This window comes from Phalacrocorax carbo, chromosome 9, assembly GCF_963921805.1.
Source record: "Phalacrocorax carbo chromosome 9, bPhaCar2.1, whole genome shotgun sequence".
Classification (NCBI taxonomy): Eukaryota; Metazoa; Chordata; class Aves; order Suliformes; family Phalacrocoracidae; genus Phalacrocorax; species Phalacrocorax carbo.
The window spans coordinates 29,128,591-29,143,433 of record NC_087521.1 but is presented as its reverse complement, the minus strand read 5'-3'; the positions used below and the strand labels follow the sequence as shown (position 1 = coordinate 29,143,433).

Genomic DNA, 14,843 nt, shown 5'->3' with positions numbered 1-14,843 from the left:
TCTGCTAAAAAATGGGAGGACTCTTCAAATTGATCTCCACTATTAAAAAGGTGAGAGTGCTTTTAAATCCTGTAACAGCCTTGCGCTTCGAAAAGAACTTCTAAGCTTCTGCAAGATTTTTTTTGTTTGTTTTTTTTTTTACTCCCAAGTCTCCTGCTTATGTGCAACCAACAGTGGGCTTATGGTATATTAGAAACCATCCTAGGGTCTGGAATCTAGCTCCCCCCCCCCCCCTTTTTTTTTTGTTAATCAAATTCTACATGTCATTTGGACTTATTTTTAAAAGTCTACAAATACTAGCAACATGCTGTTTCTCAAACAAAACTTCCCCAAACTTTGCCTTCCTACTCTGCTCAATTTGAAAGATTTTTGTTGAAATAAGTTCCCTAGAATTTTCCTTATGCTGTACCTGTGAGCAGAATATGCATTGAGTTATTTTCAGTCTTTCATGATGCAGTTGTTTTTTTTGCAAAGCTGTTTACAGTGTCCCTTCAACAGAAACAGGTCAGTAATTACACCGCTGATCTGAACTTTTAAAAATTTTGCTCTATGGATGTATTTTCCCTCTAATCTCAGCGCAAGAAAAAGGCATTTCTGTCTAGCTCTGTTCTCTAAGACTCTTACCATGCTTTAGTTTTCACCTTTTCAAAATCCCAAGCAAATATCAAAAGTCTATGGTATTTGCTTTCTGCAAACACAGAGTACAGTAACATGTTTAGTTCATCAAAACTCAGTATTTCACAGCTGAGAGCTCACAACTCAGATGAGAAATTATGAAATTCAGAGCTAAAATGTTCTAAGATACAAAGTTTTTCTTTCCTCCCATCACCTTTTTCACAGACTAGAGACCTGCTACTTCTCAGCGCAGCCGTGCACCCGCAGAGTGGGTGCGCGCGGTTGTTGGCACGCCTGGCTGGGTGCTGGGGAGGGCAGGAACGAGGAAATGACTAAAGGAAATGAGTAGCCGGTACTTGTGCAAAACGCACCAGAGGGGTTTCCGGCACCCCTCATTTCCCAGGATAAGAACAGGGGGCCAGGCTACTTTATACAATGTGATACGCCTGAAAACTGGGCTAAAATTTGGTTTGTCGCCCTGAGTGTCCTCTCCTGTCAGTTAATTGCACTTCATTTCTCTTTTCTCTTTGTGAATACCCCCAAATACACAGGTTGTGTCCAAATCTTGATAAGGGTAGGAGGGCTGCCAGCATTCCACAACCTTGAAGCTGAAATGAATTACTTTGTCATTACTAATCTGCTAGTCTTTTTCTTTGAAGAGATGAACTTGTTCATGTCAGACTGAAGACGAGTCAGTGCTCTCTCTCTGCTTTCTTGTGCGGTTAGTGATTACAGGCAGTGAGGGCTCAGGTGGCCCAAAGCATCTGTCTGAGAAAGAAAAACCTGAAACGTGGAGCCCATCACCTTTGCAGCCCCAGTACTTTTTTCCCCACTGAACCACAAAGTGCTGAAAACATTCCCCCCTCCCATAGGTACCTGGAGAGGGCTGTAAAACCTGCTACTATGAGGGAAAGATTGTGTGTTCACCCTTCTCCTGGGGTAACAGTGCAAAACATTCTTCAGGATGGCCATCTGGTGTTAGCCAAAGCGAAGGCAAACTTCCAAGCCCAGAGGAAAAAAGAGGGCCTCTGGGCTCTGGTGCATCAGCCCGCCGTACACGCTAGATTGCCCTCTCAAGCCCCTCTGCAGGGCCCTGCTTGCCTGCAAGCAGAAAAATAGGATGTTGTTCTTACAATTGATTTCAGTAATGTTTATTACCAACCTCAACTATCTATTCATTGTTCATTGGTAATTGACTTTTTTGTGAGTTATGACTACAACCTATTTAATACATGTTTAAGGGCTCTGAAAGACTTTTAGATTCAAATCCAGCATTAAGTGAAAAAGTTAACCCTGCTCTTGTACCACATGGCATTTTCAGCCTGGCACTGAAGAACTCCCTCTGGGGCCAGGGAAGCGGCTGAGCCGCTTTCAAATAGCGCTTTTCCAAATGGCCTGTTACCATCTACTGAGTAACCAATACACCGGTCATCCTGTGGTAATAGCACTGAGGTATCATAAACACTACTAAAGCTGTAAGTTATTATAGCAATTGTAATTTCACTGCTGAACTGTTTACTAGATGAAGGGTTGGAGTCTGCCAGTGCTTTATAGTATGCTTAATGCTAACAGAATAGGCACAGGATTAAATAATTAACTTAGTTTGGGAATATCCACGTTTGTTCCCTGCTTTTAACACATGAAGTGTCAGTTGCAGCACTTAGCAACTCTTCAAAATAAAAAGCCAAGTCAAATTCTCATTCAGAATGGCCAAAGCCATAAACAGATTAGTAACTTGCTTAAAAGTTATTACTAATGAATCAAGCTGTTGCAGCAAAGAAGCACAGATTACATGAATGCTAGTGAAGCGCGTCCCCTCTGGCGCTCAGGCATGCAGGAAGATGGGCAACACAGGTGACAGTTACTGTAAAATTTATAAAGAGCAGCAATTTACAGCATTGCGCAGTGTAGGACCTGAACTACACCACAGTTAAGCTTTTAACAAGCATGGTTAGGCATCATGTAAGTGTTTGGTAGCTGAATAAATCCAGGAAGTCCTGATACAATTGGCTTCAGAAAGGTGATTTACTTCAGTTAGAAACGAATGCTAGAACAAAACGTTTCACTGGCTCTACCCATATTAGCACAGCAGACTTTATCAGACAGAAGTTGAGAGTTTTATTTTCCTAGGCCCCAGTGAAAGCCAGCGGATGTAGACGGCTCCTCTCGTTATGTTCAGCAGTGGCAAAGTAACTTTGGATCTCAGCTGATCCAAACTGGCCCACACATGAGGAGAGGCAGTGACAAGGCACACTGCAACACACCTCAGGTGTGTTTAGATTTTGGCCGGGAAACAAGGTTTTTGATCAAAGAGGCATTGAGGCCCTAAAGGTCCACGGTTCAGGAGAGTACTCCACCAGAGTATCTTTGAAGTGAGGTTGCAGCTGAATTTACTGCAAGAGGCATGACTCTGCAGGAGAAATTAGCAGGACAAAACTACGCCTCTGATTTCACAACTAAATAGGATAAATGTCTCCTAATAATGTGGCTTTAGGTACTTCATATACAGTAATACGTTACTTTCCTAAAGAACATATGTAGTGTATAGTACCATGCCAGTAACAAAATGAAGGTAAACTCCATTCAGTTCAAAAATAATAAAGCAAGTGCATTTGGTTCAACAAATATCACTACTGAAAAATTTCATTTTTAGGTTGTGTGTAGCAAAAATGTTGTTCTTCCTTGGGCTTGTTATATATTTCATGTTTCCATCTGATGATGTGGTTTTCATGAAGAGGTTACAGGTGAAAAGATGACTGTGTCTGGAATCTGGTGATACAGAAAGCTGAGTGAAAACAAAAAACTAAGTTAATTTTTTTCCATCCTACAGTAAGCTAATCACTTAGCATACTTCAATCTCTTACACAGATATCCTAACAATAAAATTAGCATAAGAAAGAAGAAAATGACATAACTAGGAAGATAAATTGAAAAGATCCCACTATATGATTTAACTTGCTTAGGAATTAGAAACGGCAACATACATTTCCTGATGAGCTCTACTTTGAGACCCCAAGATGCAGGCCTTGTTCTCTCCGCTCAGAGGCTACTCCAGAAAAATATTGTCCATTTACCTTAACTTTGTATCATGATTCTTTTTACTTTTATTCCTTCTTCGTCTACCTTGAACCACTTATCCTTTGCCTAAACCCTGTCTCTGTATTTTACACATTTCCAGTTACTGCGATCCCACCCCTCACGTATTCATTGAGGAAAGCCGAACTGAATTGTGAAGAAATAAGCTGGACAGTCCCTTTCGGTTTTTCTTTATGAATTTTCCAGCCTAACAGCTTGTATGTACAGGGTTCCCAGAACAGCGTACATCCTCTGTGTCCCATGCAGTAAGTAGGATAAAAGATAGCAATGAAAGTGTGCATTAACCTGTCCATCTCCACAGAAACAACAGTTGCTCGTTTGTTCTCTGCTGAGGAAGGGACCTTGCATTAAACCCAAAATACTTTGCTGGAAACAGAAAGTGGGTGATATTTTTTAAAAGCAATGGGGAATCACAGAATTTTCCTTCTAACTTTCATTGCTTTAGCAAGAAAGAAACGGAGCTCATTAAGGCCTGTTTGACCAAAGACATCAACGCACTAACAACAAAGTATTTCACCTCTCCATATGTTCTGTAACACAGTTTAAAAACCAGTAATGTTCTTAAATCCTTGTAATTACATCATCAGTTCTGCCTTCCTCCTTAAGTAGCTCCTGTTTTCTCCCCAACTGAACAAACCAAATCTGAATCATTCTGAGTATCTGAAATGCAAGTTTGAATGCAATTTCTTCTCTACCAGCTTTGCTTCTAATGTCTCCGTTACCATATGTTTTAGGAGTGAGTTACAATCATCACTTTCAGTGATTGACACGTTGATCCTTCTACGGACACGCGAATCTTCCTTTGCCATCAGAGCATCCTGACTAGATTCTATGTATCACTGCTCTCTCTCAAGCAATAGGTAATGTGGCATAAGGTCCAGCTTAGGTAACGAATAACCTTACACATCAGTATCCCCCGCGTTATGTTGCTTTGCATTCGGTACCTTTACTAAAGCTGTCAGACAGATTTCAAAGAGCAAAAAACAATTCCACATCCAAAAAATCGTATCAGGAGCAAACAATTACGTTAGGACATACGCTAGAACAGCTGGCTATGGCACAGAGGGACATGCAGGAAACACTCTGTGGTTCTCTGAAGTACCTACTTTCAGAACAATTCTTACCTTGGTCTGGATCAGTGCTTTGCAGTCATTCATACTGAATCCATCAAGTCTGAAGTCCTCAATATCTTTAACATTTGATTCCTCAAAGATGTCATCCTGGCTCTCAAAAAATTCCTAGTAAAACATAATTTACATTTTATGTATAAATTTCTGTATGATCTCAAAGCATATAACCTAAAGAAGTTTCCCTCAAATAACAATAACCACTAAATCCTATTTTCTGAAGCTGTGTTTTGATTTATCATGTGCTCCCCTTGCATTAAAACAATTTTATGCCAAAACAAGTTTTACACAGCTGAAGCTAACTGTGACTTAAAATTTTTTAAAAAGCCATTTCCAGTTAAAATTAGAACTAACCATAAAATAGCCAAGAAATACATCATCATCATCAGTATTCACAGAGCAATACAATCTTCCAGTAACAGAAAAGAAGTAGCGACATAAGTTTAAGCTGACTGTGCTTTGATTTAATGCCGATGTGTCTATGGGCAAGAAAGGAAGAGAAGGGGAGTTGAACTCTGTTGGAGAAACGTCTCCCATTCCCTCCTGTTAAGTGGCAGTTCTATAGAAGTCACTTTCAAGTGCAGAATAGGTCCTAGACCTTCAGCACTGTCATTCTGTTTGTCCACAACTTGTATGAAAGGTCAAATATGACTGTAAAATGAACGCTGAATGCAGCACCCCACCCCTCATGCTTCAGCAATCAAATTACTGATAGAAATGGTTACTTCTGAGAACAAGTGACTAATTCATCCCAGCTAAGCAACCAGGCTGAATACTAAACCATCTCTGATACCCTTATCTTCTCAAAACAAGAGATTGAACAGAGATATTTCTTTTTGAGATCTTTAAATACTGTAGGTTTGTTCTCAGTTCAATTTAAAACATTCTCCTCTCCCTCAAGCCTTACAAAAATAGAATAATCTGAGGAAAAGGGAACACACTTTCAGTTCGTATACAGTAAAAACATCCAGTAATTACTTTAACAGCCTCTCTGATTCAAATCTGATTTTCACTTAATGGAAAGGTATTAGAGGCTAACAATTTTCTCACACTCTGAGCAAAAAAAGAAAACCATCTTACTGCACACACATCTGAAAGCTAATTCTACACCTGTACTAAAGCTGAACGAACGTACCACCTAATGCAACAGGGCACCACATAATGGAGACTTCAATGTAAAGACAATCGAAATCTGATCCTGCACAATTTCACAGTCACTTACACATAATGATGAGAAAACACCACACTATCATTTTAAAAGGGTGTCTGTAAAAAAAACTTATGACTCACCCAGTTCTAGTTCCTCGTGCCCCTGCATGTACAGCTTACAGAAAATCAGATTCATAACCAAGGGTTTACACTGGCATACTAGCAAACCGATGCTCAATTACCTTTTGATTTGTATCTATTCCAAGGACACTCAAGAGGTTTTCTTGGCAATGAGATTTACTCGGGGGATGTCTTAAGCTGGGGGTATTACCAAAATCTCTAAGTGTCCTCCATATGTTTCCAGAATGAATGCTAGGAAAGAAAACACAGTCTGAGGTTATAAGGTGTACAAAGTTTCCAGTAGATGTATATAACTTAGTTATTTTCACTACACAAGTCGTGTACTAGCCTACCTTGATCTAAAAAGCAATTTATCTTAAACCTATTCATTCAAACTATCAACCCAAGGTACTAATAAGCTTGCATGACAATTAACGGAAACAGTAAGACAACATAACTGTATGTTTGGGCTCCTCAGATAAGTGCGTTAGAAGTGTATTTCAGAGATTGTTGTATGCCAGCAGCTCAGATTATTCAATTGCTGTGAAATGTGGGTGGAGTTCAGCCCTATTAATTCTGCACTTTGCATTTTCTGTCTCTCAAACCTTTCTCCCTCCTGTCAGTCGTGCTTCTCCGCTGCAGCAGCCTGCTGCTCGGGTGAGTGATCTGCATCTGCTCTGGACACATAGGGACTGCCAACCAAGCCAAAGGCACACGCTACTGAAACAGTGAGAATTAGAGAGTTCCCTCTACATAGTACTTTGGGTTCTTATATTGCATTCATCCTATAGAAATCCAGTTGCTTTTTGCTTAGTACAAGATGCAATTATCATTGACCTTAGTTATTCACCACAGTTGGATCAGGGCCTTTTTTCTGTATTTGGTACTCTGCTATAATATTGCAGTCCCTTTTACATATATATCATATTTCTCCACAAGTTTGAGGCAAATTAGAATATCATGCACATACAAGGAACTTGCCAAAAGGATGCCCACATTAGATGTTTTGGCTAAATTTCTTGTGATTCTTATGACATTTCCAAAGTATGGCCTCACCCAGCTTTCTAGATACAAAGCCTCAGACATATGCAAAAATAAATACAATACTGTTCTGTAACTGCAACACTGCTGAGAAGCTGCTGATCCTTCAAAAACAGGTAACCAATCTAAAAACATTCCATCTGTCTCAAGGGAAGCTAAGTTAATGGTACTAATAGCTATTAACATAACCCCAGCAAAGAAGCCAGATGCACCACAGACTCTGCAGCACATCTGGTTAAACATGAGAAGAAGTTACCACCTGGGAAAACTGGGGAGGGAGTGGGAAAAAAAGCAGTGGGTTGTCAGTAGAAGCAGCAGGAACACTCCTGCCTCAGACGGTGGAGAAATAAGTTAGATGTGTTGTAAAGAAAGGACAAGTGAACCGGAAGAACAGGCTGCCTGTTGGGTGTGCTGGCATTCCAGAGGCTTAGTCATAAGGAGGCACACCAGCAGCAGGAAAAACCCCAAGCAGGAATTTGTAATTTTGACATCTTCCTTTCCTTGTTTTTCAATGGTTAAAATACAATCCATTTCCTTTAACAAGACAACACAAAATTGGCAAGATCTATATGCTGAAGAGCATAGTGATGGAAAAGAATTTTAAGTTCACCTGCAAGTACCACTGATTTTTAAATTATGAAATAAATAAATAAATGGTGTAATTGCTAAGGAACCTTTAATTTTTTTTTTTAACTGTTGATCTCAACTCATTACCAAAGCTGATTCTCCTTGAGTTCAGGAATTCCAATATCTTCATTATTTGTATCAAGTACTTGATCTAAGCTTCTTATGCTCTCTCTGGACTGTGAGACAGAGACTTCTGGAAAGCCCAACTTAAATGTATCCTCATAGCTGTGGTTTGCCTAGAAAAAAAAAAAGTTTTATTACATATTATTATTATTATTTTATTACAAATTATTACATATTACAGACCATCCCCACAGTTAATGAAGGGCCTAGTCCAAAGACTACAATGTTTCCAGAGATTGTATTATTGACTGTTTTTAAAATTTGTGTCAATATTAATGGCACAGAGGGACTGAGCCCATAGTTCAATGTTTTGAACATTTACCTAGAATTACAGGAGGAGAAGCAAGAGTTCAAGAGCTTCTGATGAACCTTAGTCTCTAGCTTCCCAGCTACTAAGTTATAGACTGCTTTGCCTATCAGCACTCAGGGCTCCTTCTTCGGCTCAGCTAATTCAGTCCAGGTCAAAACTGATGTATACATCAATTCAAAAGCTTGTAACCAATAAACACTTGCACTGTGTAAGCCTGCATAAAAGCTGGGGTCAGCATGCCTCTTATATCCTTGCATTTGCACCAAACATTTTCCAGCCTATGTTAAAAACCAGTGCCAGATTTACATACTTGTTCCTCCTCCAGCAGTGATGAGGAGGAAGTTTGGAGGACTGAACAGAGCCACATGAGCGATCCAAACAGGCCTACTGGAAGTAACACGGTTATCTGAGGGCTAAGAAATACATGTACAAGGAAAAATGTGCATAATTTACATCCTATCCTAAAGGGATGTTATCATGCCATCTGGTCCAGAAGCTTTGTCCTTTTCTTCCTTCAAGGAAGGAATTACTGCAGTTTTCTAAATCAAAGCAATTAATTGACTGCAACACCCTGCAGAGGGACTGCAATCCAGGAGCAGCAATGTTGTGTGAAAACTAGAGAATGAAACCAGTCAGCTTGCATGCTTTGCCTGCAACAATTTAATCAACAATTTAATCTGAAAAGCATAAGCATGGATGCTCCATATTTTGACAGTTTCATTTAGTTGTCATTCAAACAGCTGAAATAAATGGAGAAATTTCCACAGTTTCGTTATACTGAACTCAGATGAATGCAGTGAATACTGAAAGAGTGCGGATTTAATCTAATGATGAGTGGGCAAAATGAAGAAAGCTGGTAAAAGGCTTCTGCACTTCTGAGCATCCTTCTAGAAATAGAATTTGTGACCCACGCTGCTCCTTCTGAAGTAAGGCCTTGCTATACTGCCTATCCTGAAGGGTGACATTCAAAGACTCCTGGGCAAAATCCTTTCCATCTTGCCCAAAGTGTCATAATACTTAAATCAATTTGTAAATTATTTCAGCAGATTTAACTTAACAGGGATACTATATGGAGCAGGAAGATGCCTGAGAAGCAGAATTCTGTGAAAGCACACTTGCTAAAGCATACATGGGGGCACAGTCAAGGAAAAAAAAAAACTTCCAAGTAAATACCAAAGCCTAAATGGGATGGGAGCTCAGGAAAAATCAGGCAGCTGCTCTTGGCTTTGGGGTGGGAGGGAAGTTACAGCCACAGAAGTGTGAATCGAGGGAAGCACAGGTCTGCCGCAATAGTAACAACTTCTTAGAGCCTGTGATGTTACTCCAACATGCATAAAAGTCACCGGCTTAGAGTTTAGCCAAGCCAGATAACAAATGCAAGATATTTTTTTTTAAATTACCTTGATTACTGTCCACTTCAGTGGGCATTTCTAAAACAAAATTTGGGTATATTTTCATTTACCTTGCAGGTTTGTACTAATTATAAAAACATGAATGCACAAATTTCTTATCTCTGCTTTTTGACTAAATCCTCTATATCCTATTACATCAGAATACTCCAGTGCTTAAGCAAGTGCACTAGTTCCTTTCACAAAGGCCAGTATTTAAAGGACACAAGAAAAATCCTAATTCAGTCACATAGGCAAAATATCCAGCTACTGCAAGGAAATTAGTGACTGTTTTAATCTTCAAATACAGACTGACATTGTTTAATTAACTGAAGCATTAGATACTGAAGGTCAGCCAGACATCTGACCTCAGATGATCTGTAGATGTCCCTTCCAACCTACCTGGACTTTTTTTTAATTGACCATATTGAAGACAGAGCCCCAACCTCAAGAGTTTAAGATCTCAAACAAGCAATGCAAAAACCACATGGACGAAGGACAAGCTACATGTATATTCTACACCCAAAGAAATCTCCAACAGCTCTGCAGCTTTTTCCCTACCCTGAGACAACTTGAAACTCTAGGCACGGTTAACTTATTTAGCTTGTACTGGACATTTCATTTTGCCTTTAATAAATGCAAAAATAAAGCAAAGGCTTCAGGAAGATTAAGATCTACTGCTGTTGGAAAGAAACCAAACAATCTGCTATATTCTATTTCAGCTCCAGTCATTACATACTCTCTTTTTTCAACATGAGACTTCTTGTCCCAAATTTCCAGCATTACAAACAATCTAAATTCTCCGCGCAGCAGTAACCAGGTGTCTTGTGATCTCCACTCTCTCAGTGCTGGACAGCTTACCCCATGCGCACCTTTGTGCTTTCCCCAGTAATACCTCTGCAACAGGTAGGCTTCACAGGCAAGGGCAAGAAAGCCTGTCTCCAGAACCCCCACAGTTCCCTACGCATACTAAAACTCTTCGAACAGACCACAAGCAGTAAGCTATTACTGCTACTGATTAACACCCTGGAAGTCTTTGACAATCGTTCTCTTTTTTCAAGTGTTTTAAAGTAGGGTAAAAGTAGCGAGAATGAGGGTGGTTTGTATTTGTACATTCTTAATTTCCTTCTGTTACTTTGCTTTGGTGATGCATGTTTGGTAAACATAGAAACTCATTAATTGCACCAAAGTATAACCCTTAACCTGAACCTTTCTTTTGTGCTGATAAGAACACATTACACTATTTATTCAGACTATTGGTTCTAACATTGTATGAGCAAACGTAACATCCTGTGCTAGAAAGTGAATGATATTAAATTATTTCTACGCAGGTTTTTGTGTCATTAACTTCCACACGCAATCAATCTAAAAATCCAGAAAGACCGTTAGATTACTCAGGCTGTATATTAAATATCAAAAGTTATTGGTTTTGACAATTTCTAGCTCTATTTTATGTTGGTTTATTTCAATAAGCTTGCAGGCAGTCCATAGAATTTGTGTCCCCCCTGTTTTTCTCACCCACCTTCCCGATTTTCTGTCTCCTGCGCTCATTCTTGCCTAGCTTTTAAATTGTGTGTGCTTCAGGGCAAGGTTCACCCTTTCTACTGCTTACTCATTCCTAGTGTCTAGAAGCAAAGTAGTGCATTACATTCTTCAAAGCTCTCCAGCAGGATAACTTAAGTATTTGTCAAACACTGTAAAGAAGTTGCTTTTGTTCCACTTGAGTTAGCTGCAAAGTAGCTTGACAGTTTCCCTCCCTGTACAGCATTATCCTCTATAGAGAAGACATTCAGATACAAATCCTGAGATGTAGGAAACAGTAACCCAAACATTTCTGGTCTTTGGTTTACTGTTAGCACATACCTCATTTAGAGAGCTCGAAGCCTCCTGTTTCCCACTGTGTAGAGATGGCTCAGAACTGAGGTGCCCAGCAGAAGTGCTACAATGTCCGCTGCTTGAGTCCGTATCAACTCGAGAAGTTTTTGTTGACTTCACCAAAACTTCAGAATTATGACCGAATCTCTCTGATTTGTCTAAGGACTCCTTGAAGCCTTCAAAATCGCCCCAGGAACCACTGGGTTCTGAGGCACCATAACTGCCCTCAGAAAACCCCTCACAACTTCTCCTTTTGCTATTCTCTAACGGGAAGCTTGGCCGCATTAATTCAAGATTAATGATTTCTTCATTATTTGTACTTTCATTTAAGTCATGGTCACTTTCATCGAGAGGCACACCGCCTGCTTCAGCTGCTAGATCTTTTAGAGACATGCGGTGTGATGTGTCTGTATTAGTAAGACTTTCTACTAGTGACAGGTTCTGCATCTTTAAGAAAAATTCATTTGTTGAAATCTGTACTGCAGAAAAGGCTACTGAAGTTCAGCTGCATTAGAAATCTGAATACTTAAAAAACAGAATAAAATTCTTCATATCACCCCAAAGAATAACAGCACTGCGAAATCAAAACAGGATGTCCTTCAGCCTCTCCTACAGTAATCGGCATGGGCATGTTATTGTCTCACTTTCTGCGTAGGATATTAGCCTGCAAAGAAAGAACTGTAAATAAATACTTCTGTGATAAGGGCTGTGTAGGAATAAAGAAGGACAGCGGATAAGGTCGGAGAAGGAACGCTCAGATTAAAATAAACACATTCCATGATTATACAGCTGAAAATCGGCGTAGCCAAATTATTTAACATTACACGTAACTATCTTCCCGCACCACAAGCAAGCCACTAAATTAGTGCACGATAGTCAGAAAACACTTAACAGAAGTTGTTGGATATTAACTGAGTACTGATTGAGCATACAGAAGACAAACCGAAATAATTAGACAACATCCAACACTTATTACGTATTTCCTACAGTGATTTTCTCCCAGCCCGTGCACGCTCTGCGGGCCCTTTCCGTGGGCGCGGGCTCCCGCCGCCCGAGAGGAGCGCGGGGGCGGGCGCGGCCCGGCTCGGCTCGGCCCGGCTCGGCCCGGCTCGGCTCGGCTGGGCCCGGCTCGGCCCGGCCCGGCTCGGCTCGGCTCGGCCCGGCCCGGCTCGGCTCGGCTGAGCCCTGGCAGAAACACAGCGCCTCCGACCGCGCGCGCGGCTAAGGCGGCTTGACAGCTTCGGCCTGACACCTGTAAATCATACAGGCAACGCGGCATTTATCGGTTTCGACTCATCGCACCTCCTCAAGCGTTTTCCCGACTGACAAGCTCTTTTTTTTGGGGGGGGGGGGGGGGGGGGGGGGGGGGGGGCGGGTCAGGAGCTACACGAAAACCGCTCCTGAAAGACCGGCCGATATTAGATACTTTCTGAGCTTAGCCGGCGGACCCCAATCTCGGGGCTTTTCCTTCCAAGCTCATCTGGGAGGGGGCGCAGGGCGGGCCGGGCACAGACCAGGGGCGGGGCGAGCCGCAGCGGCGGGGCTCGGAGGGGCCGGCCAGGACAGGGGGTCCTGCGGGGGCCGCCCTCCCGCCCGGGCCTGCCCCGGGACCCCGGGCGGAGCGCGGCTGGGGAAGCCCCGGCGGGCGGCGGCCGCGCCGATCCCGCCCCACCGGGCACCCCGGGGCGCGCCACCCGTGAGGAAGCAGCCTTACCGCCCATCCAGGGGCCGCAACCCCGTGACCGGCCGGGGCACAGCGGAGCCCCCCGCGCCCGCCGGAGCCCCTCAGCCAAGGCGCTGCCTCCCGCGGCGGGGCCGGAGAGGCTCCCCCGGCGGCCAGCCCGGCCTCGGCCACCGCCTCCTGTCAGGCCGCCGCCCCGCCCAGGGGAGCGGCACGGGGCAGCGGAGCCGCGGCCCCAGCCGAGCTCCTTCTCTCTCGGCAAGTACTTCCCCGGTGCTCCAGGCTGGCCCCTCGGCCGCCGCGGGTGCCTTCACCTGCGTCTCCCCTGGGCTGAAACCGCTCCGCCGCCTCCCAGCCAGAAGGCAACGGCCGCCCTCCGGAAAGAGATTCGTTTTAAAATTGTGAAGTGAAAAAGAAAAGTATTCACGTTTTTCCAGCTTCTTTCTGCTATCTGGCAGGCTAAGGACATACGGTTTGATAGCAGTGGTTTATGTTTGCTTTTAATTTGAGAACAGCTAAAATCCTCACATCGTTACAAAATTCCAGGGTCCGGACTTAAAAAAAAAACAACCCCAATCAATTCACCCAGTAATATAACCTCATGACAAAATGGTTGCAATAGGCCACTGACAGCCTCTCGGGATCTCCTCTTCCTCTCTCCCTCCTTTTGCCCCATGAGGTGTTTGGTTGTGTCCCCTCTCTCCTGAGGCTGGGATTTGATCCGCTTGTATCAGATGAAGCCAGAAGCTGCGGGTCTGGGCGCTGCAGGCAGGTCACCCCGCAGCGTGGGGTGACCCTCTTCTCACCCATCTCTGAGGAGCGGCAGTGTGCCCAAGGCTGGCTGCTCCCACATCTGTGTGGGAGAGGGAAGAGCATGAAGAAAACTCCTCAGTATCCCTGTCCTTGGGGCTGGGTTTAACATCTGAGCAGTCCCAAGCAACTGGGGACAGTTGTAAAAGCAAGAAGAAAGGTTTTCTGGAGCAAGGCCCAAAGTAAAAAGCATTTTCTAGGCATTACAGTATATACGTTTTCCAGCCGAGGCACAGATACATGTGCTCCCCTCCCACACATCTGACTCTCATTCCAGGCTGTAGTGCTTTGTCTGAGGGTGAGAGACTGAATTTGGGAGCGATGCCCAGACACACAGCCAAAGCAACTTTATCGGCAAGTCTCTGAAAGATTTTTTAATTTGTTTTCTTTCTGCTTTGGAGCAGTTTCTTACCCTCCCTGGCTATCCCGTGGCAGCCTGCAGCTCTGAGGATATCCAGCCAGCTCAGCAGGACCACGATTCAGCCCCAAAGCATCTGACACTTGTTAGGATAGCATCATCCTACACTGCAGTAAGTTTGTGCTGCAGGGACCTCTGGGGTTGCAGCTCTCTTTTCAGTTCTGAAGGGAGCTCAGCTTTTTTCAGCTACCAAGGTTGTTTTGCACAGCTTTACATTTTCTCCTTTGCCTTCTCAAAGGAAAAGGCTACAAACAGACTACACAAAGACTGAAGCCCTCCTCTTCATACCATGCTTTGCATCCACAGGGGAAGGGGCATGTGGGTTTTGCAAACCTGCCCCTGCCTTGCCAAGTTCAAGCTGTCTTTACAGTTGTATGGAGCGGTGGGAGAGCTGGTGAGCATCAGAAGCTGCCCCAGACCATAGAAACCTCAGTGTAGGAACAGAAGAAACCATAGTGCCTGC

At 43.0% G+C, this 14,843-nt stretch overlaps 1 protein-coding gene across 2 annotated transcripts; it reads right to left on the bottom strand.

The window, feature by feature from the left end:
- Positions 1-2,470: 2,470 nt before the first annotated feature.
- Positions 2,471-13,401, bottom strand: CLBA1 (clathrin binding box of aftiphilin containing 1). 2 transcript variants are annotated; one of them, XM_064460915.1, is made up of 6 exons: positions 13,186-13,397; positions 11,460-12,135; positions 7,863-8,011; positions 6,230-6,359; positions 4,836-4,949; positions 2,471-3,400 (listed from the first exon to the last, which is right to left on the bottom strand). In XM_064460915.1, the coding sequence occupies exons 2-6, from the start codon at positions 11,916-11,918 to the stop codon at positions 3,233-3,235; spliced, it is 1,020 nt and encodes a 339-aa protein (XP_064316985.1). In that variant the 5' UTR covers positions 11,919-12,135; positions 13,186-13,397; the 3' UTR covers positions 2,471-3,232. The 2 variants fall into 2 exon arrangements, with proteins under 2 accessions (XP_064316985.1, XP_064316986.1); XM_064460916.1 differs by having other exon boundaries at positions 3,203-3,384; positions 13,186-13,401.
- Positions 13,402-14,843: the final 1,442 nt, after the last annotated feature.

Bases quoted from the DNA above. Each gene is read 5' to 3' on its own strand.
- CLBA1 (XM_064460915.1), bottom strand. From the start codon at position 11,918: ATGCAGAACCTGTCACTAGTAGAAAGTCTTACTAATACAGACACATCA. The intron at 4,950-6,229 runs GTAATTGAGCAT...ATGTTTTACTAG, and splicing joins GAATAGATACAAATCAAAAG to GAATTTTTTGAGAGCCAGGA. The intron at 3,401-4,835 runs GTAAGAATTGTT...GTTTTCACTCAG, and splicing joins AAGCACTGATCCAGACCAAG to CTTTCTGTATCACCAGATTC.